The sequence below is a fragment of the Saccopteryx leptura genome, chromosome 1, assembly GCF_036850995.1.
Source record: "Saccopteryx leptura isolate mSacLep1 chromosome 1, mSacLep1_pri_phased_curated, whole genome shotgun sequence".
Taxonomy (NCBI): Eukaryota; Metazoa; Chordata; class Mammalia; order Chiroptera; family Emballonuridae; genus Saccopteryx; species Saccopteryx leptura.
The window spans coordinates 260,314,221-260,336,793 of NC_089503.1; the positions used below are offsets into that span (position 1 = coordinate 260,314,221).

General features: G+C 49.1%; 1 protein-coding gene across 6 annotated transcripts in view; it reads left to right on the plus strand.

Annotated features, from left to right (window-relative positions):
* The first annotated feature begins 1,937 nt into the window (after positions 1 to 1,937).
* The window catches only part of CRTC1 (CREB regulated transcription coactivator 1), a 71,671-nt gene continuing 51,035 nt past the window's right edge, over positions 1,938 to 22,573 (plus strand). For all 6 annotated transcript variants that reach the window (XR_010747169.1, XM_066350356.1, XM_066350358.1 and 3 more), the window contains exon 1: positions 1,938 to 2,114. Coding sequence is in view for 5 of the 6 variants with exons in the window: in XM_066350356.1 (XP_066206453.1) it covers positions 1,989 to 2,114 (126 nt within the window). In the remaining variant the exon portion in view is untranslated. The remainder of the gene's footprint in view (positions 2,115 to 22,573) is intronic.

The window sequence follows — 22,573 nt, forward strand, 5'->3', positions numbered from 1 at the left end:
TGTCCCTCAACTTCCCTGATGGCGGTGGTGGTGGAAACCTCCCTGCCTAACATCACTCTCCTGCCAGCCCATCACTGAATTTTTACACTTTTATTTTAAATTATTTTTCACTTGACCTGACTGGTGGCACAGTGGATGGAGCATTGACCTGGAACCCTGAGGCTGCTGTTTTGAAACTCTGGATTTGCCTGGCCAAGGCACATACGAAAGCAACTACAAGTTGATGCTTCCCATTCCCCCCTCCCCCCTTTTCTCTCTTCTCTAAAATGAATAAAATCCTTAAAATTATTTTCCAGTTACAGTTGACATACAATATTATGTTAATTTAAGGTGTACAACATAGTGATTATACATTTATATGCCTTATGAAGGGTTCACACCAGTTATTACAATATTATTGACTCTATTCCCTAAGCTGTACTTTTACATCCCCCTGGTATATTTTTAAAAGATTTTTGTTTATTGATTTTAGAGAGGGAGTGAGGGAGGAGAGAAAGAGAGAGCAAGATTGTAGTTGCTTCACTTTAGTTGTTCATTGATTGCTTCTCGTATGTGCCTTGACCAGGCAAGCCCCAGGGTTTTTTGTTGTTGTTGTTGGGGGTTTTTTTGTATTTTTTTTTTCTGAAGTTGGAAACGGGGAGGCAGTCAGACAGGCTCCCGCATGTGCCCGACTGGGATCCACTCTGCATGCCCACCAGGGGGCGATGCTCTGCCCATCTGGGGCATCGCTAAGTTGCAACCAGAGCCATTCTAGCGCCTGAGGCAGAGGCCACAGAGCCATCCTCAGCACCCGGGCCAACTTTGCTCCAATGGAGCCTTGGCTGCAGGAGGGGAAGAGAGAGACAGAGAGGAAGGAGAGGGGGAGGGGTGGAGAAGCAGATGGGCGCCTCTCCTGTGTGCCCTGGCCGGGAATCGAACCCAGGACTCCTGCATGCCAGGCCGACACTCTACCACTGAGCCAACCGGCCAGGGCCAAGCCCCAGAGTTTTGAACCAGAGACCTCAGCGCTCCAGGTTGATGCTCTATCCTCAGCAACCACAGGTCAGGCTATTTTTATAACTGCTAATTTGCATCACTCCTGGAGGAAACAGGTGCGAACATCATTGTTACCTAATGGGGGACAGGTGTCCCAACATCATTGCTACCCAGACGGGGTAGGACACGTCCCACACTGGTATCAAAGCTGAACTAACCTGACCAGGCAGTGGTGCAGTGGATAGAGCGTGGATTGGTAGGGAAGGGCCCATGTTCCAATTGCAGGGCTTGAGCACAGGCTCATCCGGCTTGAGCACGGGTTTACCAGCTTGAGCATGGGGTCACAGACATGACCCCATGGTCGCTGGCTTGAGCCCAAGGTCGCTGGCTTGAGCAAGGGGTCACTCGCTCTGCTGCAGTCCCCACCCCGTCAAGGCACATATGAGAAAGCAATCATTGAACAACTAAGATGCCCCAACGACTTCTCATCTATCTCCCTTCCTGTCTGTCCCTATCTGTCCCTCTCTGACTCTGTCAAAAACCAAAAAACAAACAAAAAAGCTGAACTAGCCCAGCCCAGGCACAACCTCAGGATGCTCCCTATCCTTGGGTTGGCCGCATCCTTGTAAATTGCAAGAGTTTGGGTCTGGCTGTCTCCTTGTTGGAGGATGCATCGCTCGACCTCATTGTGCTCAACAGTCAGCAGCCGCTGTCCACTCGCAAAGAATTTCCACCCGCTGCCAATTTTCATTCGCTTTCCCCGTGGGCCCCCGAAACCGTTGGTACAGCAAGCGCATGCGCAGTCACCCCGTGCCGTGTGTCTCTCCCCTGCGCCTGCGTCGCTCTCCTGACCGCCGCTGCGCCTGCGCAACGCCCGCCGCCCGCGGGCCTGGCCAGCGCCTGCGCGGTGGTACTGCCGAGTGGGGGGGTGAGGAGGTTGAAGAGGAGGAGGAGGTGGAGGAGGAGGAGGAGGAGGAGGAGGAGGAGGCGGTGGCGGCGACGGCAGCGAGAAGATGGCGACTTCGAACAATCCGCGGAAATTCAGCGAGAAGATCGCGCTACACAACCAGAAGCAGGCAGAGGAGACGGCGGCCTTCGAGGAGGTCATGAAGGACCTGAGCCTGACGCGGGCCGCGCGGGTGAGGGGGCTGCCGCGCCGACCCCTCAGGGCCGAGAGGGAGGAGAAGGAGCGTGTCCAGCGCGTGCACGGGGCGGGGGCGCGCGGCGGGCGGGGCGGGGCTTGGCTTGGCCGCAGGGGACAGGTGTCCCCACTTCACCGATGTCATGGGCGGTATTGGTACCCCACATCATCTGTACCTGAGGGGAAATAGGTGCCCCCACATCATCGCTACCTGGAGGGGCAGGGGCTTCCATGTCGTTACTACCTGGAGGGAACAGGTGCGAACATCATTGTTACCTAATAGGGGACAGGTGTCCCAACATCATTGCTGCCTACGGTAGTAGGACACGTGCCCTCACATCATTGTTACCTGAAGGGGCAGGGACCTATATATCATTACTATCTGGAGGGAACAGGTGTCACTACATCACTAACCTAACAGTGACAGGTGTTTTTACATCATTGCTACCTGAGAGGAACAGGTGTCCCTGTGTTACTGCTACTTAGGGGAGACAGTATGACACTGAGGTGTGTGAATTAGGCGTTGCTTGAAAGCATCACTGGTACCTGGGGACAGGGGATAGGTGCTCACACATCATTGCTACCTGAGGGGACAAGTGACCCCGCATCATTGCTACTTGAAAGGACAGGTGTCTTTACATTGTTGGTGCCTGTGTCTTATTCCCTGAGTGTTGACAGAAGGACACATGCCTCCCTCTTGCAGGCCTGAAGTGGAATAGACCTTTGGGACACCTGAGGGCAAGGTCAGTTGCCCTCCCTTGTGGGGACCTGAGGGAGGGTCAGGAAGGAAGATGTACTCAGTCCTGGAGTTTGGAGTGAAGATAGCTTCCTCTTCCCCTGCAGCCTATGTGGTGGGGACCAGGTGATGTTCCTCCCACTAGGACAAGGAACAGCTACCCACAGATGGCCCCTTAGGAACAGGGTGAAGGGACAGGTTTCCTCTGGTGACTGGGTGGGTTTGGTATACAGAGGCAAGCCTGGTTACCTAACCTCACCTGGGAAGCCACTGTGGGCCCAAGAGCATGACCTTGGTTGGGGCAGGGACTGGTGGCCTGGCTTTTCTCAGGTCTCTGGCCATGTGACTATAGCAAAGTTCTGAGCTCCTCGAACTTAGGTCCTTTCTGAAGTATGTCTAACAAGCCGTCCCTCGTTGACCAGGAGGCAAGCACAGTTTGCACAGGTGTCAGTAATGTCTGCTGTGTTCCTGCACCTTGGGGCTTCAGAATGGCTTTGGCACCCACACTGCTGGTTTTGGGATTTGGCCACTGATTTGATCATCCCAGGCGGACCTATTTTTGTGACTTCAGCCTCAGTCTGATTCCTCAGGTGGAATTTTCAGATCATGTTATTTTCTAATTAGTTGCTTACTTTCCTGTAAGATCGTGACCTTATGTATGTCTTTATTCCCGTGCATTTATTTGACACATACTTGTTGGGTGCTGTCAACCAGGTGCTGCCTGTCCCTGCTCCAGCAGCTCATGTTTTCACTTAGGATATGGAGGAAGAAATGGTTGGTGAAATGAGAAAACAAATGAAAGTGAGCAACTGGAGTGACCCCATAGGTCAGGGCTTCTGAGGGCAGGAGTATCCATATCATCTTGTCTCTAGCACGTAGTGTGTGTTAGCGCACTGTAGATGTCAGATGGATGTAGTATGACAAGAAGTGGGTTGTGTGAAGTTCATGACTGTCTTCACGATTGGAGGTCATGTTTCTGTCTTGGAATTGGAAATGGATTATTGTTGAAAAGACTTTTTTAACAGCTTTGAGATATAATTTACTTGTTTAAAGTGGTTTTTAGTATATTTACAGAGTTGTGCAACCATCACCACTGTCCAGTTTTGAAGCATTTAAAAAAATTTTTTTAGATTTTATTCATGTTTAGAGAGAGAGAGAGGAGATAAGGGAGGGGAGGAGCAGGAAGCATCAACTCCCATATATGCCTTGACCAGGCAAGCCAGGGTTTTGAACCCATGACCTCAGTGTTCTAGGGCGACACTTAATTGACTGTGCCACCACAGGTCAGGCCTGAAGCATTTTCATTCCTCTAAAAGAAACCTTGTACTGATGAGCAGTCAGTCCCCATTCCTCCTTCCCCCAGCTCCTGGCAACCACCAATCTGTTTTTTGTCCCTATAAATTTACCTATTCTGGACATTTCATATAAATGGGATCAAAAACTATGTGGCCTTTTATGACTACTTTCTTTTACTCAGCCTGATATTTTAAGGTTCATTCATATTATAACATGAATCAGAAAACCTCATTCTTTTTTATGGCTAAATAATATTCCATTGTATGGATGGACCACATTGTGGGTTTTTTTTTAAAGCCTTTTTATTTTTTCCACTATTTATTTTATTTATTTTTTTTACAGAGACAGAGAGAGAGTCAGAGAGAGGGATAGACAGGGACAGACAGACAGGAATGGAGAGATGAGAAGCATCAATCATTAGTTTTTCGTTGCACGTTGCGACACCTTAGTTGTTCATTGATTGCTTTCTCATATGTGCCTTGACCATGGGCCTTCAGCAGACCGAGTAACCTCTTGCTTGAGCCAGCGACCTTGCGTCCAAGCTGGTGAGCTTTTGCTCAAACCAGATGAGCCCGCACTCAAGCTGGCGACCTTGGGGTGTCGAACCTGGGTCCTCGGCATCCCAGTTCAACGCTCTATCCACTGTGCCACCGCCTGGTCAGGCCACATTGTGTTTATCCATTCATCCATTGATGAATTTAGAAAATATTTTTAAGATACAGAATCAACATTTCTCTCAGCTCTGATAACCATTTTCCATCTCCTTCCCCTCTCTGTTGCCTTCCTTTACTTCAGGATTTGGGAGGTGGGATGGGCACAGTCTCCGGGCAGAGGTGAGCTTACACTGGATTTTAGAGACAGAGCCTGTTCTCTACTGGGGGCAATTCGGCCCCCTCAGGGAGCATATTCACTGACTGAGACATTTTTGGTTGTCTTGACAGGGGGAGGGGGTTCTACTAGCAGCTGGTGGTAGAGAAGAGGAATGCTGTTTACCAGCCCATGATGCACAGATGGCACACATCACAGAGAGTGAGTGATCTGGCCCCAGGTGTCAGCAGTGCCAAGGCCTAGAAACCTTCAGTTTGGAAGGACTGCTGAGTGGGCAGAGGTGCAACCTTTGCACCTGGACAGATAGAGTTCAAAGCTCTGCCCCTACTTTCATGGCTGTGCCCCATAGGCCGGCTGATGGCTTTTCTTGCACCTGGGACCAGGATGGACAAGTTTGTTCCCAGCCTGTTTGCCACTGCCTGTGGCAAATGCATGTCTGCAGTGTGTAGTGCGTGTGAGTGAACCCACTCAATGCAGACTCCCTTCTTGTTCTCACTCTGTGGCTGCAGCCCTCTGCAATACACACCACAGTTTCACCTGCACATACTACCAGATGGGCATGGCCCTGTTGGTAGCTGCTCCTCTCCCATGAATTCTTTAGGACAGCTTGCCTACTCCTGGGGTGAGCAGGGCCATTTATGTTTCTGTGTGTCTGCTCATGGTCCTCGGTGGTAATGGACTTCACGCATGAAAAGCCAGTCAATAGACATTCAGTGTGATGCGCAAATGAATGCTATCACGTTCCTGGGGAGCAGGGACGCAAGGGCCAGGTTGGATGAGGGATAGGGTGTTATTTCAGGGAGACTGATTGTATGTTGCAGGGCAGAGAGGTGGGTGTATGAGTGTTCTTTTACCATCCTCAGCCTTTGCATACTACTTTTTGCGTAGTATGCAAAAAGGGGCTGTGGTACCCTGCTGTGTGATTTTCTAACTATTTGAATCCTGGTCTACAAAGTTGGGGTAGTGTGTTTATTCCACATGACATTTTTGATTGTCTAGCATGTCCCAGGGATTATGTTGGATGCACAATGCAGCATAGAGCATGCGAGGGCCATGCTTTTGAGGAACAGGCGTGGTTTTAGGGGGAACAGGAAAGAATCTCTTTGAGAGCACAGGCTTTCAGAGAGAAGAAACGGTGATGTGGCCTGACTGGTGGGTGGGGAACTAACACCTGGACAGTGAGACAGAGCCCCACATGCTGGGCAGGAGCACCCCAGGTATGAGACAAGCAGGCACAGGGTTCTGAGGTGGAAGGGTTTGGCAAAGCTGAGGACAGATCAAAGAACCGAGAGGCTGGCTTGTGGAGAGAGGGTGGGAGAGGTGTCAGCATGTGCAAGTGAAACCCTGGTGTGTACTGCAGAGGGAGGCAGTGAGGGAGGGCTGCAGCCACAGAGTGAGAACAAGAGGAGAGCCTGCATTGAGTGAGTTCACTCACCCTCACTAGGCACTGCAGAAATGCATTTGCCACGGGCAATGACCAGATTGGCTTGGAACAAACTTGTCTATCCTGGTCCAAGGTACAAGAAAAGCCGTCAGCCTGCCCAAGGAGCACCTGGGCCTTGGGAACCCTATATTCCACCTAAGGGAGCAATGTTTGTGATAGTAAGAAGCCTGAGCCAGTGCATATTTTTGTAACAGCTGTATTGAGATGTAATTCCCAATACATTTGATCTCCCAGTTAAAAATATACCATTCAGCCTGACCAGGAGGTGGCACAGTGGATAGAGCGTCGGACTGGGATGAGGAAGGACCCAGGTTCGAGACCCCGAGGTCGCCAGCTTGAGTGCAGACTCATCTGGTTTGAGTAAAGCTCACCAGCTTGGACCCAGGGTCACTGGCTCAAGCAAGGGGTTGCTCAGTCTGCTGAAGGCCCGCGGTCAAGGCACATATGAGAGGGCAATCAATGAACAGCTAGGGTGTTGCAACGCGCAGTGAAAAACTAATGATTGATGCTTCTCATCTCTCTCCGTTCCTGTCTGTCTGTCCCTGTCTATCCCTCTCTATGACTCACTCTCTGTCTCTGTAAAAAATAAAAAAATAAATAAAAGTTTAAAAAAAAAAAATACCATTCAGTGGTTTTTAGCACATTTGCTATGTAGTGCAACCATTACTTCTGTCTAATTCCAGAACATTTGTATCACCCCAAAAGGAAACCATATCCTCATTTATTTTTGACAGAGACAGAGAGAGAGAGTCAGAGAGAGGGACAGATAGGGACAGACAGGAACGGAGAGAGATGAGAAGCATCAGGGTTTTTTTTTGTATTTTTCTGAAGTTAGAAGCAGGGAAGCAGTCAGACAGACTCCTGCATGCGCCCGACCAGGATCCACCCAGCATGCCTCCCAGGGGATGATGCTCTGCCCATCTGGGGCATTACTCCTTTAAGGCTGGAGCCATTCTAGCGCCTGAGGCAGAGGCCATGGAGCCGTCTTCAGTGCCCGGGCCTACTTTGCTCCAATGAGCCTTGGCTGCGGGAGGGGAAGAGAGAGACAGAGAGGAAGGAGAGGAGGAAGGGTGGAGAAGCAGATGGGCGCTTCTTCTGTGTGCCCTGACCAGGAATTGAACCCAGGACTTCCACAAGCTGGGCCGACACTCTACTGCTGAGCCAATTGGCCAGGGCCCATATCAGTTCTTTATTGCAGCTCCTTAGTTGTTCAGTGATTGCTGTTTCATATGTGCCTTGACCTGGGGGCTACAGCAGAGTGAGTGACCCCTTGCCCAAGCCAGCAACCTTGGGCTCAAGCCAGTGACCTTGGGCTTCAAGCCAGCGACCTTTGGGCTCAAGCCAGCAATCATGGGGTCATGTCTATGATCCCATACTCAAGCCAGCGACCCCTTGCTCAAGCTGATGAGCCCATGCTCGAGCTGGATGAGCTCATGCTCAAACCGGTGACCTTGGGGTTTCTAATGTGGGTCTTCCACTTCCCAGTCCAACACTTTATCCACTGCACCACTGCCTGGTCAGGCGAAACCACATCCCCATTTACAGTCACTCCTCACTATCCCAGCTACTGGCAACCATTAATTTGCTTTTCCATTAATTTGCTTTTTGTGTATAGATTTTGCCTGTTCTGAACATTTCATATCAATGGAATCATATACTATGTGGGCTTTTGTGTCTGGCTTCTTTTACTTGGCATGATGTTTTTGAGGCTTCAGTCCTTTTTATGTCTGAGTAATATTTCATTGTGTGGATGGACGACATTTTGTTTATCCTGTATCAGTTGATGGACATGTGTATTGTTTCCACCTTTTGGCTGTTGTGAATAGTGTTGTCACAGACATTGATGTCCAAGTGCCTGTGTGGATGCAGGTCTTCTCTTAGGTATACATCAAGGAGTGGAGTTGCTGGGTCATATGGTAACTCTCCATTGAAACATTTGAGGGCGCTTTCTGTCCTACAAAGATGGGTGTGAGCTGAACTGGCAAGGAGGTGAGAGGGGAACGCAGCAGACAGTGAGAGGCATTGCAGCATCTAGGTTGGGGATTAGAAGGGTATCTTGAGCAGGATCGGTGGATTTTGGTGATATTTCAGCATCAGAGCTGCTGAGATGTGTGGGTGGATTGCATGTGGGGCATGCTGCCCTCTTGCCAGGGGTTTAGGACTCAGGAGGCTCTGAGCGTCCCTGAGAGCAGCCCTAGGGCCAGAAAAACCCTGCACACAAAGCAGTCCATGTGGCTTGACCTGGCTGCAGCTCTGGCTGCACTGAAGAAAGAGGGTGTTCTGGCCTTACCCTTTGATGGGGATAGCTCTGCAGAGGCTGGAGGAAGCGCAGTGGTGGCTCGGGTGAGCTGAGTGTGGAGGCCGCCCCTGGTCCTGGCCCCAGTCCTGGCTTTGGCACTGTTTGCCTCTGTGCCGGGTATTCCAAGTGTCTGGTACCATCTGTAGCCTTCACACATGCACACACGTAGGACTCTGTGAGCTGCTCTGCTGAGAGGGTGGGAAGCTTTCCTCTCCCCCAGAAAGCCCCAGCAGCCTCAGTGCTTTCCTGGTTGTGTGATTTACACCCTGACCCCTAAAAAGATTTGCCCGTGCCCTGACCCCCACAACCTGTGACTGTGGCGTTATTTGGAAAAGAAATCTGCAGGTGAAATTAGGGTAATGATCTTGAGATGTGATCATCCAGGATTTAGGGTGGTCTTAAATTCAGTGACTGGCAACCTTATGAAAAGAGGAGAAAAAAAGAAAAAAGAAGAAAAAAAGAAAAGAGGAAAGGACACAGACACATGGGGAAAAGGTCATATAACGATGATGGCAGAAACTGGGGTAATGCAGCCATGAGCCAAGTATGCCTAGAGTCCCAGAAGCTGGAAGAGACAAGGAAAGATCCTCCCCCAGAGCCTGCAGAGGAAGTGTGACCCTACCAATACCTTTAGAGACAAAAAGTATTTTGGACATCTGGCCTCCAGAGCTGTGAGAAAATAAGTTTCTGTTGTTTTACCTGGTTGGTGATCATCTGTGATAGCAAGGCTAAGATACTCTCCCCCAGGCTGAGACAGAGCATGCAGAGTCCAGGTAACTTGTAGAAATCATCTTTAGACGGTAGGCCTGGGGTCTGTTTGCAGGTGTGCCCATATGTCCTTCTCTGGCTGACTCACAGGTTGTATGTACTATGTTACCCATTGAGGCCTAGAGGGGCCCTTTATTCAGCCACCGTTAAGAACTAGGGACCTCACTCCACACTGGGTCCAGCAGTGATGGTGAACAAATCAGAGGGGACAACAGCAGGAGCCAGAGCCCTGGGGCTTGTCAGGAACTGACCAAGAACATGGCAGGGTGTGGTGGGGATGTGGGTTGAGGGTTTGGGGTTGTAATTCTACAGTGAGGGATACAGTTTGCCCTCTATCCTTAGTTCCTGCTCCCTGCCTGGCACCATGTGGCTTTCACTCAGCCTCTGCTCTTATAGTTCATTCACCCCCCCCCCCTCTTTATACATATGGATCTCTGAGGCCCCAGCTGGGAAGAGACAAAGCTGGTGTTCAGCCCCAGGGTGAGCACACATGATGGGTTGAGAACAAAGAATTAAAAGCACAAACTAGCCTTGGCTGAAGAACTCCATTGGTTGAAGCATCAGCCCAAAGCACAGAGATTGCCAGTTCGATCCCTGGTCAGGGCACATACAGGAATGGATCCATGTTCCTGTTTCTCTCTCTCCCTCCCTTTCTTGCTAAAATCAATAAATAAAAAGGGTTCAAAAAAATAAAAGCACAAACTAGAACCTTCTGCGGTTTGCAGAGCCTGCTTAGGCCGCTTAGGCCTTTTCTTGTAAAAAAAAAAAGGTTTTTTGCTTTTTGTTTTTAATTTTAGAGAGAGAAGAGAGAGGAGGGGGGGAGTTGCAGGAAGCATCAGCTTGTAATAGTTGCTTCTTATATGTGCCTTGGCTGGGCAAGCTCAGGGTTTGAACTGGCGACCTCAGCATTCCAGGTCAACGCTTTATCCACAGGTTAGGCAAAGTTGTTTTTTTCTTTCTTCCCATTGATTTGAGAGACAGAGATGGGGCGGGGAGGAGAAGAGAGAGCAGAGAGAGCGAAAGAGAGAAAGCATCAATTTATTGTTCCACTTAGTTGTTCCATTTAGTTATACACTCGTTGATTGCTTCTTGAATGTGTCCTGAGCAGGGGTCGAACCCATGACCTCAGTGTGCCAGGTTGATGCTTTATCCACTGAGCAACTCGGCCAGGGCTGAAAGTAAAGTTTTATTAGAACACAGCCATGCCCATTTGTTTATGCCTGATGTATGGCAGAGTTGAGCCATTGTGACAGACCATGTAGCCTGGAGAGGCAAAATTTTTTATCATCTGGCCCTTTACAGAACGAGTTTGACACACCTGGCCAATGGATCTCACTTGCAGTTTGAGACCTGCTGACCTAGAGCATCATGGAAGATTGGGAGGATCATGGGAGTCGGTTCTCCTACTTTTAGGGGCCTATCAACCATCTGGTAGCTGAAGAATGAGTTCCCCCAAGATTCTGCTTCTTCAGGTCTGGTATGTAGGGGCCTGAATTCCAAGTGGGAGTCTGAGGACTCTGTCATGCAGGCCTTGCCTGGAGGCCTGGGCACTGGGGTCACCAGGACTATGCCAGGAGGAAGAGGATCAGCTTCAGTCATGGCGTGAGCAGGCTGTCTTGCCCTCAGTTGGTGGCACAGTGGTCATTGTTGGCCCATATAACCAGAGAGGGTATTTGCTGTCACTTTCCCCAAGGCTGGCTGGGGGTACAGTACCAAGTGACTCTTGTCCTTGCAGTAAGCCTTCTGGTCCTAGTCGGGTTAATTAGGTTACACTGCCAGCCCATCCTGGGCATTGAGAAAGGCCGTGTTGACTTTTCTCTGCTGCTTTCTGTGCAGGGGGTTTTCTGATTTTGGCTCAGGGCTTGGGACTTCAGTGCTGCTCCAGTGAGAGGAGGTGACAGCCTCATTGCCTGGGATTTAGTCTTTGGTGCTGGGAGTTTTTAATTTTTTTAAATTATTTTTAAAAAATTTTGTTGATTGATTCTAGAGAGACAGAAAGGGGAAGGGAGAGAAAGAGAGAGAGGCATTCATTTTGTTATTCTATTTAGTTGTGCATTCATTGGTCACTTCCTATATGTGCCCTGACCAGGGATCAAACCTGCAACCTTCTTCATGTTTCGGGACAACGCTCTAACCGACTGAGCTAGCTGGTCAGGGCCAGGGATTTTTTTTTTTCCAAACAGGACCCTCTGGGAAATGCCATTCAGAGGTCAGGGTGGGGTCTGGCCTGCCTGGAGAGTACTGGTGTGAGTACAGTCCTGGGGGAGCATCACAAATGAGTGCTTCCTGCTGATTCTGTCTCTGGGAGCACTTGTAAACATCTGGGGATATTTTGGGTTGTCATGTGTTGGGTGTGAGGGTGGTGACAAGGGATACAGCTCACCACTGTGCAGTGTCCGGGACGGGCCTACCCCAGAAAATGAGCTGGCTGTTTTGTAGTAGTCCTGTTGTGTGCCTGTCTATGTGCTGGGATTATGCATGTACAGAGAGGTAGGTGGGAGCCCCCGATTTCATGAGACATGTGACAATATCCCCAGAAGCTGGCATCCTCCTTGGTTTATAGAGGGGATGACCGAGGCCCAGAGAGTGGTAGAGGTAGGACAGCTGGAGTTGGACCCAGGCTGTACTAACCCAGTGGCCGTATGTGTTCTGTCCGTACTACTCTGAGAATTTGCCTGCTGGTCAGAGTGGGGCAGAGTCTTCCAGGCTGCCAGAACCCTGTGCATGGAGAAACAGTTCAAGGAGCACAGGCTGTGTGGGCAGAGCTCTAAGAGGGAAGTGGTTGGGTGGTGGAGGGCTCTGGGCCAGGCCCAGCCTGTGGGTGATGAGGAACCTTGGAGGGTCCCAGAGAGATGGGCAACATGAGGGACTAGAGGTGCTAGATCCCACATGCCATGTACCCAGTGGGTTGTTGCAGTGTCCCAGGGGAAGATCCTTTGCTTCCCCCTTTGCTTAGATGAAAGACTGAGGTGTGAAAGTCTCCATGGTTTACTGGGTTTGGAGGTTTGAACCTGTGTCTGAACCTGTGCCTCTGTATTTCTTTTTTTTTTTTAAATTTTTTTAAATTTATTCATTTATAGAGAAACAGGAGAGAGAGAGAGAGAGAGAGAGAGAGAGAGAGAGAGAGAGAGAGAAAGGGGGAAGGAGCAGGAAGCATCAACTCCCATATGTGCCTCGACCAGGCAAGCCCAGGGTTTCGAATCGGTGACCTCAGTGTTCCAGGTCAACACTTTATCCACTGTACCACCACAGGTCAGGCACCTCTGTATTTCTTAACACAGCCATGGAGCACCATGGCATATGCTGAGATTCAGTTCATAGCACTTATTGAGGACCTTGGAGGTTGTCCTTGGTGTTTTTATTTTATTTTATTTTATTTATTCATTTTTAGAGAGGAGAGAGAGAGGGAGAGAGAGGAGAGAGAGACAGAGAGAGAGAAGGGGGAGGAGCTGGAAGCATCAACTCCCATATGTGCCTTGACCAGGCAAGTCCAGGGTTTCAAACCGGGGACCTCAGCATTTTCAGGTTGACGCTTTATCCACTGCGCCACCACAGGTCAGGCCTGTCCTTGGTGTTTTACAAACCAGATATGCATCATGTTTGTTTCATGCATGCAAGCAGCCAGGTACAGGGGTGGGCACAGCAGCTTGGAGTGGCCCACAGTGAGGACAGAGGGAAGGCTGATTTGGGCATTTAGGGGATAATAATGACAGCATTTATTGAGAGGTGAGAGGAAGGAAGGCAAGGTGGGGCTCCCTGGCTGCGATGGGGGACCCAGAGAGAAAGGAGCAGGGGTGGAAAAGTCCTACCTCATCTTGGAGCTTGTAGGGTGGAGCAGCCCCTTGTTTCTGGCCAAGGTGTCTTCCCCTCTTTTCCCTCCATACTGCCACCACGTCCAGCTAGACCCTAGGTGGGTACCCTGCCCTGGCAGGACATGGCTATAGTGCCATCAGCTGGAGGGGGGTCCAGATTCACAAACAAGGAAGGCACCAAATGCCTCATGGTCCAAGGACATGGAGTGAGTCAATATTTATTATTTGGACATTCCATTGCCAAATGGAAATGAAGTATGGCCAGGGCTTCCTCTTCAGGGTTCTCAGATGGGCACAGCAGATTCCATAGCACCTGGTGCCTGGCAGGGTCACATGGCAAACTTATCCTTGCTTCTTCCTGGGTAAGTTTAAACCCAGACATCCCTTCCAGGATTTGCTTGTCTCCATGAAACAAGTCACAGTGGTCTCCACCTCATTATACTGGGGTGACACTTAGATGGGTTAACCTGTATAGTGCATCCAAAATGGGGCCCAAGGCACACAGATGCTCTCACTGTGTGCTTGCTGCTGAGATTTTTGGAGGCATGTGCACTGCTAATACATGACAGGCAGTGCTCAGTGGGCACTGGGTGGGCATATGGCAGGCATTCAGCAGGCTCTTGGCAGATGCTTAGCAAGTGTACGTGTATTCAGCAGGTACATAGCAGGTACTTGGTAGACACACAGCAAGCACACATAGGTAGTCGGCAAACATCCAGCAGGTCTATAGCAAGCACACAGGGTGTACTCAGCAGACAGTGAGCAGGTGCATAGTGGGCATTCAGCAGGTGCTAAGTAGACACTGGATGGTGACCTCCCTGAGGGCATGCCTGTCTCCTGTTCACTCTGGAATCTCCTAGATCTCCCCACACTGTCAAGCTGACCCCTTACCAGGCGTCCCCAAACTGCGGCCCCCTGAGGCCATTTATCCGGCCCCCCGCTACACTTCCAGACGGGGCACCTCTTTTATTGGTGGTCCGTGAGAGGAGCACTGTATGTGGTGGCCCTCCAACGGTCTGAGGAACAGTGAACTGGCCCCCTGTGTGAAAAGTTTGGGGACCCCTTCAAGCACTGGGAGTGTGGCATGGAGTCCTCTTCTCCATCTGGGAGAATGAACCAGGTTCTAAGGGGCATGGGATCAGGTGTGTAGCATGGTGGGCTTCGTGGAGTTCAAGTTTTGCTGGACAATTTGGAGATTGTGTTGACTATGCTCAGTGTGTTACAGAATGGGCTGGGCTAGGCTAGATAGGGGCAGTGGCCCCGAGTGCCCTGGGGAGAATGTGAGAAACACTGGGTTTTCTGATGAGGTCCCCCATGAGGTGTCCTGAAGAGGCTGGTGTTTGGGTGGATAAGCCACTTTATTGACCACCCATCGTTGTGTTGGGCCCTGGGGAAGCCCTGCAGATCAAGTCAGATGGAGCCATACCCTCAGAGGAAACCATGCCAGTGGCCAGCTGATCCCTGGCATGGCCCTGAGGTCATAGCTCTGAGAGAGGGAAATGGGGTAGGGGCCCTTTGGGGGAGTTGACATTTGGGCTGAGCCCCAGGGGACAAGGATGAGCCATGGAGGTAGGAGCGGGGGCTGGCTGAGCTCAGTGGGTAATTATTCATGGGCTGGGTTCTGGGATAGGGGGCATGCTCCCGTAAGGTTAGGAGAAGGGCCTGACATGAGATGCAGGTTTAGCAAAGGTTTCTTCAGCCACCATATAGGAACAGGCCTGGAGAGAGAAAGGAGGGGGTTTCAGGCACCTGAGAGGGTATTGGGGAATGTGTCCCCTGGGAAAGGGTGGAACTCAGACTTGGTATAGACCAGGACTTGCTGACTTGGTAGTTCTTTCACCTGAAATCAGAAATCCCGAGGGGCGTGAATAAGGAGGTTTATATTAAATGGCTTCAAATTTGTGTTCTGGTGGCCCCTTCAGGAAAGGCTTTTCTGAAGCAGAGAGGAGACTTCAAGCCTTAATTCCTTATGTGAAATTCGTCCTTCTCCGAGGTCCCATCCTGATGCCCCCCTGGTCACTGGGGTTTCACCCAAATCCAGAGCATGGTCTTCTGTCTAGAAGGTTGAGTCTGCATGACAGACTTTCTTCCTCATCAGCTGTCAAGTGTCTGAGCACAGCATTTCTAGATACAGCCTTGGAGCCCAGTGGTCTCCTGAGTGCCCAGTGCCTGGAGCTCCCTGATGAGGGAAGGAGATCCAGAGAGTGCATGCAGGCGGTCCTCCCTACCTGCTGGGGTTGCAGGGAAATGTTCTGTCATGCCTTTTTGTTTGTTTGTTTAATAAAAAGAATAATTTATGTCTCAAAACTCATGAAAATTGAAAACAGAAAACCCCAAACACTTCCGTTTCCTCTGTGCATCTGACACAGCTCACCTGGGCATGGAGATGGGTGGGTGCATGTTAGTTGGTCACTCCCATCTGGAAGTCTCTGGGAGGCAGAGTGCCCAAGGCTACCAGTCTTTGGGCTGGGGACACAGGGAAACAAAGTGCACCCTGCAAAGATATGTGAGTTTTCCACCCTGTGAGAGGTTCAGAGTGGCCACTGTGTCCATGCCCTCCTGGCTAAAGAGCGTCTCTCATGTTGAGGTCAATTTCATTGTTTCTCAGGTGATTGAAAAGACAGACCTCTGAGACCCTCTTGTATGGGTTTTTTCACACCTATGAGCATTGTACTATCTCTGTTCTTCTGTCCTTCCAGGCAGGTGGGCTTTGATAGCTATAATTAGGACAGGAGCCTGACCAGGCCGTGGCGCAGTGGATAGATTGTCGGACTTGGATGCGGAGGACCCAGGTTCGAGACCCCGAGGTCGCCAGCTTGAATGCAGGCTCATCTGGTTTAAGCAAAGCTCACCAGCTTGGACCCAAGGTCGCTGGCTCGAGCAAGGGGTTACTCGGTCTGCTGTAGCTCGCCAGTCAAGGCACATATGAGAAAGCAATCAATGAACAACTAAGGTGTCATAATGAAAAACTGATGACTGATGCTTCTCATCTCTCTTCGTTCCTGTCTGTCTGTCCCTATCTATCCTTCTCTCTGACTCTCTCTCTGTCTCTATATAAAATTAAAAAAGAAAAAAAAAGAAATAAATAGGACAGGAGCAGTTCATTAAATTGTCATAGAATCAATGCACAGCCTCAGGAGTGATTTATGGGCCCAGCAGCCTCCTTCATGCCCTAAGTGGCAAGTAGCTGCTAATTTCTGCCGCTAGCTCAGCAAATGTGGGAGTGGGTCCTTAAGGAAGGCCTGCTGGACTTGTGTCCAAGAGCCTGCCCTGTGGCCCCCTCAGAACCTGGCCAAGTGGCTTCTCACTGTGATTCAGGCCCTACCTTTGCCAGCTTTCCCCTGACTCTTGTTTCTTAGTTTTCCTTTTTTGCATTGTTCAGATTAGACGATGTGCCCTCCCAAGGTGCTTAGCCCTATACCTGGCCAGCATCAGGGTGCCCATTGGGCAGCCTGAGAACAGTGTCTTACCCAGTACACCCACGTGTCATGGCTTGACATGTGACAGATGCCACGACACTACTGTGAGTGTCCTTTTGGGGAAGGGGAGTATATTAATTTATTTTCACCTTTTCTTTTCAGATAATTTTAGATTTAGTGAAAAGATGTAAAGACAGCACAGACTGTTCCTGTAGCCCCTGACTGAACATCTTACGTGACTAGGGTGTGCTCATCCAACCAGGACATCAGCATAATCACAGTTCTATTAGCTTGACTCCAGACTACATTTGCATTTCCTCGGATGTCCTGTGGTGACTTGTCTCTGACCTAGGATCCCCTCCAGGCTCCCACTTTGTGTTTAGCTGTTGTGTCATAATCCCCCTGATCATGATCATTGCTTAAGATTTCTGTGTTGTCCCTAACCTTCAGCCTCTTGAAGAGAACTGCACAGTATTTTGTAGACTGTCACTCAGGGTGTGGTTTATCTGATGTTTTCTTTTTCAATTTCAATTATTTTTATTTTTTTTTACTTATTTTTTATTTTGGAGAAACATAGGAAGGAAGGGAAGGCAAGAGAGAGAAGCATTCGGATGATATTGCTATAGACACGATTGTGTATTCATCGGTTGCTTCTTGTATGTTCCCTAACTGGGGTGGAACTGACAACCTTGCTGTTTTGGTATGACACTAACTGATTGAGCTAACCAGCCAGGGCTGTTTGATATTTTTGTGTGTGTGATTGGGCTTAAGGTGATGTGTTTTGGGCAGGAATCCCACACAAGTGAAGTGCTCATTTTCTTTTAATATTTTTCCTTTTTAAAATTGTGGTTAATGCCTGGCCAGGCGGTGATGCAGTGGGTAGAATGTCAGATTAGAATGTGGAGGACCCAGGTTCAAAATCCTGAGATCGCCGACTTGAGCATGGGCTCACCAGCTTGAGTGCAGGGTCGCAGGCTTGAGGGGGATCATAGACATAACCCCATGGTCGCTGGCTTGAGCAAGGGGTCACTCACTCTGCTGTAGCCCCCTGGTCAAGGCACATATGAGAAAGCAATCAATGAACAACTAAGGTGCCACAATGAGGAACTGATGCTTCTCATCTCTCTCCCTTCCTATCTGTCTTTCCCTATTCGTCCCTCTCTCTGTCTCTGTAAAAAAAAATAATAATAAAATAGAGTTTTGGTAAAATATACATAACGAAATTTACCATCTTAGCCATTTCTTTTTTTGTGTGTGTGTTCTATCACCAGAACCTTTTTTTTTTTTTTTACAAGGACAGAGAGAGAGTCAGAGAGACGGATAGACAGGAACAGACAGACAGGAACGGAGAGATGAGAAGCATCAATCATCAGTTTCTCATTGTGCATTGCAACACCTTAGTTGTTCATTGACTGCTTTCTCATATGTGCCTTGACCGCGGGCCTTCAGCAGACCAAGTAACCCCTTGCTGGAGCCAGTGACCTTGGGTTCAAGCTGGTGAGCTTTGCTCAAACCAGATGAGCCCGCGCTCAAGCTGGCGACCTCGGGGTCTTGAACCTGGGTCCTTCCGCATCCCAGTCTGACGCTCTATCCACTGCGCCACCACCTGGTCAGGCTATCACCAGAACTTTTCATCTTGCAAAATTGAAACTGTCCCCATTAAACACTAACTCCCCATTTTCCCTCCCCCATCCCGTGGCACTCACATTCTTGTGTCTCTATGGATCTAACTCCTTTAGGGACTTCATATAAGTAGAATCATGCAGTATTTGTTTTTTTGTGTCTGCCTTATTATACAAGCATAATGTCCTCAAGGTTCATTTATGTTGTAGCAGGTGTCAGAATTTCCTTCCTTTTTAAGGCTGAATAATATTCCATTGCATGTATGTATCACATTTTGTTTATTCACTTTCAGTGGACACTTGATTTGCTTCTGCCTTTTGGTTGTTGTGAATAATGCTGCTGTGAACATGGGTGTACGAATAGATAAAGATGCTCCTTGACTTAATGATTGGGTTAAGTTCTGATAAACCCATTGTAAGTTGAAAATAACTGAAGTAAAAATGCATTTAATACACCTAACCTACTGAACATTTTAGGCCTGGCCTAAAATGTGCTCAGTACACTTACATTAGCCTACAGTTGGGCAAAATCATCTAACACAAAGCCTATTTATAATGAAGTGTTAAACATCTTATGTAATTTATTATTGTATTGCTTTTACACCATCATATAAACTTGAAAAATCGTAAGTTGGGGACCATCTGTACAAATATCTTTTTGAATCTCTGCTTTTATTTTTTTCTTGGTATATATATACCCAGGAGTGGGATTGCTGGTACTTCTATGTTTAATTTTTCAAGGAACCTCCATACTGTTTTTTATATAGCTGCATTCTTACCCATAGTGTTCAAGGGTTCCAATTACTTCACCTCCTTGTCAACAATTGTTATTTTATGGTTTTGTTATTTTTTTAAAAATTATTATCATCCTAGAGGTGATATCTCATGGTTTTGATTTGCATTTTCCTAGTGATGACTGATATTGAGCATCTTTTCATGTGTTCATTGGCTGTTTGTAAGTCTTCTTTGGAGCAATGTTTGTTCATGTCCTTTGCCCATTTTTGTATTGAAGTGTTTATTTTTGTAGTTGAGTTTTTTTTCCTTTTCTAAGTGAGAGGAGTGGAGACAGACACTCCTCTGCGTGACCTGTACCGGGATCCACCTGGCAACCCCCGTCTGGGGCCATGCTCTCAACTGAACTACTTTTAGTACCTTACCTGAGGCAGAGGCTCCATGGAGCCCTGACCAATGTACTCAAACCACTTGAGCCATGGATGCAGGAAAGGAACAGAGAGAGAGAGAAAGAAAGGGGAGGGGAAGGGTGGAGAAGCAGATGGCCGCTTCTCCTGTGTACCCTGATTAGGAATTGAACCTGGGACATCCACATGCCAGGCCGACACTGTACCACTGAGCCAACCAGCCAGGGCCTGTAATTGAGTTTTAATAGTTCCATATATATTCTGAATATTAATCCCTTATCAGATAGAAGATTTGCAGATATTTTTTACGTTACATGGGAATGGGGCTTTTTCACTTTGTTGATTTGTGTCCTTTGATACACAAATGTTTTTAATTTTGACAAAGTCCAGTTTACATATTTTTTCCTTTGTTGACTATGCTTTTGGTGCCAACAAGTCATTGCCAAATCTCATGTTATAAAGCTTTTCCTCTGTTTTCTTCTGAGTTTTATAGTTTTAGCTTTTACAGTTTTAGTTATACTTTTAGCTTTAGGTCTTTTATTCATGTTGAGTTAATTTTTGTATAAGGTATTGGTCCAACTTTAGTCTTTTCATGTGGAGATCCAGTTTTCCCAGCATCATTTGTTGAAAAGGCTGTTCTTTCCCTGTTGAATGGTTTTGGCACCCTTGTCAAAAATCATTTGATCATATACACAAGGGTTTATTTCTGGGCTCTCTATTCTATTCCATTGGTCTGTATGTCTATCTTTATGCCAATACCACAGTGTCTTGATTCCTGTAGCTTTGTAGTAAGTTTAGAAATCAGGAAACATGAGTCCTCCAACTTTGTTCTTTTTATAGATTGTCTTGGCTATTCAGGGCCCCTTGAGGTCCCATATAAATTTTATGGTGGATTTTTATATTTCTGCAAAAAAAAAATTGTTGGGATTTTGATAGGGATTGCATTGACTGTAGATAGCTTTGGGTCATGTTGCCATCTTAACACTATGAAGTACTGCTCTCTTCCTCCCAGCTGTGTGATCCTGGGCAAGCACATTACTAGCCTGGTCATTTTGGGGTTAACTGTGTCGGTGCATGAGGACTGGACCTGTACACAGTTGGTGGTCCGTAGAAGAAGTTGTGTCTGCTGATTGATTGTCCTGTAGAACTACTGACTTAGAGGAGAGAGGAGGCTGTGGGAAGGTGGGGCCAAGCCCGAGCCTGGAGAAGACCTCTGTGATGGGCCAAGAGGGAGATAGAGGGGAAGGGTCTTTGGGAGGAGAGGAACAGTGGGTATGAAGACACAGAGGCCTGGTGGGGGATTGTCTGGGGCTTGAATGTGGTACAAGGTGAATCTGGGTGGGGGACAGGTGGTGAGAGGGGACGGGAATGGGAATGGAAGCCAGATTTCTATGGGCCCCTGAGAGCCTAGCTGGGGAGCTTAGATGTGATCCTGAAGAGCTGGTTGTGGGGTTAGGGAAGGGGCGACCCAGATTGGCTTTGAATTTAGGAAGAGCTTGAGAAATTATTGGTCAAGGGAGCAAGGAGACTGGACATGGGAGGCAAGGAACCTGGGGGCTCAGGAGCTGTAATGAAGAGGTGACAGCCAGGCCAGCTACAGTGGAGAGGCTCGAGGGAAGAATATAGCTACCCCTGGGTTTCTGGCTACAACTTAGGGAAGGTCTGCTAGGGCCAGGAGGAGCAGGGTTGTGGGGAGGAGGATTCAGGAGGATGAGAACCTAGTGGGGGCTGCTGGATGGAGGAGGGTCCTGAGTGTATCACAGAGAGTTCTGAGGGTAGCCAGTGGCACTTGGGGATTAATGGCTGACTTGGCCTTCAGGGCCTGCCTAGAGGAGGGACCATGAGAAGCACAGAGAGCCATGTTTGAGGGAGCTCAACTCCAGGGCAGAGGCTGGGGGAGGAGCCGGGGGTGTGGAGGAAGCAGGCCCCCTTGTAAGAACAGCCATGAGTGCCAGGCTAGAGAGGTGTCCCAGTTGACACACATCTGACTAGTGCCTGTTCTGAGCCTTCATGGCGCTCGGAAGTATAGGGGCTGCAGCTGCTTCTGGAGCAGCAGGTGCTGGTGGGGAATGGGGGGCACATTGAGCCCAGTGCTGCCTTCAGTGATGTATACCCAGGAGGATGGGAAAAGGTGTACCTGGTGGAGGACGACAGAGGAGCTGCAAAGATTTGGCATGGGGGTGATGCACATGAGAAGGTGGTACCCAAGGGGACAGGATCCTGGGAGGCTTTGTCTTGGCCTTGTGTTTCTGCAGGTATGTTGGATGTCTTCCTGAAGGTAGTGGTGAGAAGCCTGCAGGGGGTCCCAGCCTATGGTGCAGGGGAAGGGGGTGAGCTTGGGGTGGGGGGTGAGGAGGACGGGAAGCTAAGGACAGCTGCTGCACCTTTCATTATCATCCAGGAAGGGACTGGATTGGAAGGAGGGAGACATTGGGAGGAAAGATGTCCAGTGCGTACATGGGGGTGAGAGAGGGACAGACAGAATGGGTCTGGGGGCCAGCCAGGGGCTATGTCCATGTGAAGTTGTGGATGGGATTTGGGGTGAGCTGGTGAACTTGTTGATACCTTCCTGGGACCCCATGGGAAGTTGTGAATATACCCATGGATACATGTGATCTAAGTGCGCACAGTCCCTGGGACAGGTGAGTCTCTAGGTCACATTGCCTTGGGTGGTCTTACTTGCACCTGGATAGTAACTCAGCTCTCCAAGATGTCTCATCAGCCCCCACCCTAGAGTACACTGGGTTCAGGGGTCTCATCCCCACCAGCCGTGGATGGGTTCTTCACTCCCCCATTGCCTTCCCACCACTGGCCTCTCCTTCTAGCTCCTCCCAGCATGGGGGACCCTGCAAGGGAAGATGGCTCAGGTGACTTTGGCTTAAATTCTTCTAGTGGCTTCTCATCACATTCACAGTGAGGTCCTGAGAGGCTCTGAGCCCTCCTCTTTCTTCATCTCACTTACAGGTGGGCAGCCTGGCCTTGACCCCTTATCTTCTTCCATATAGGTACTCCCCCCAGCACACTCACTCTGACCCCAGGGTCTTCGCTTTCGATGGGCCTCTCACCTGGACTGCTCTTCCCAGCTCCAATGTTG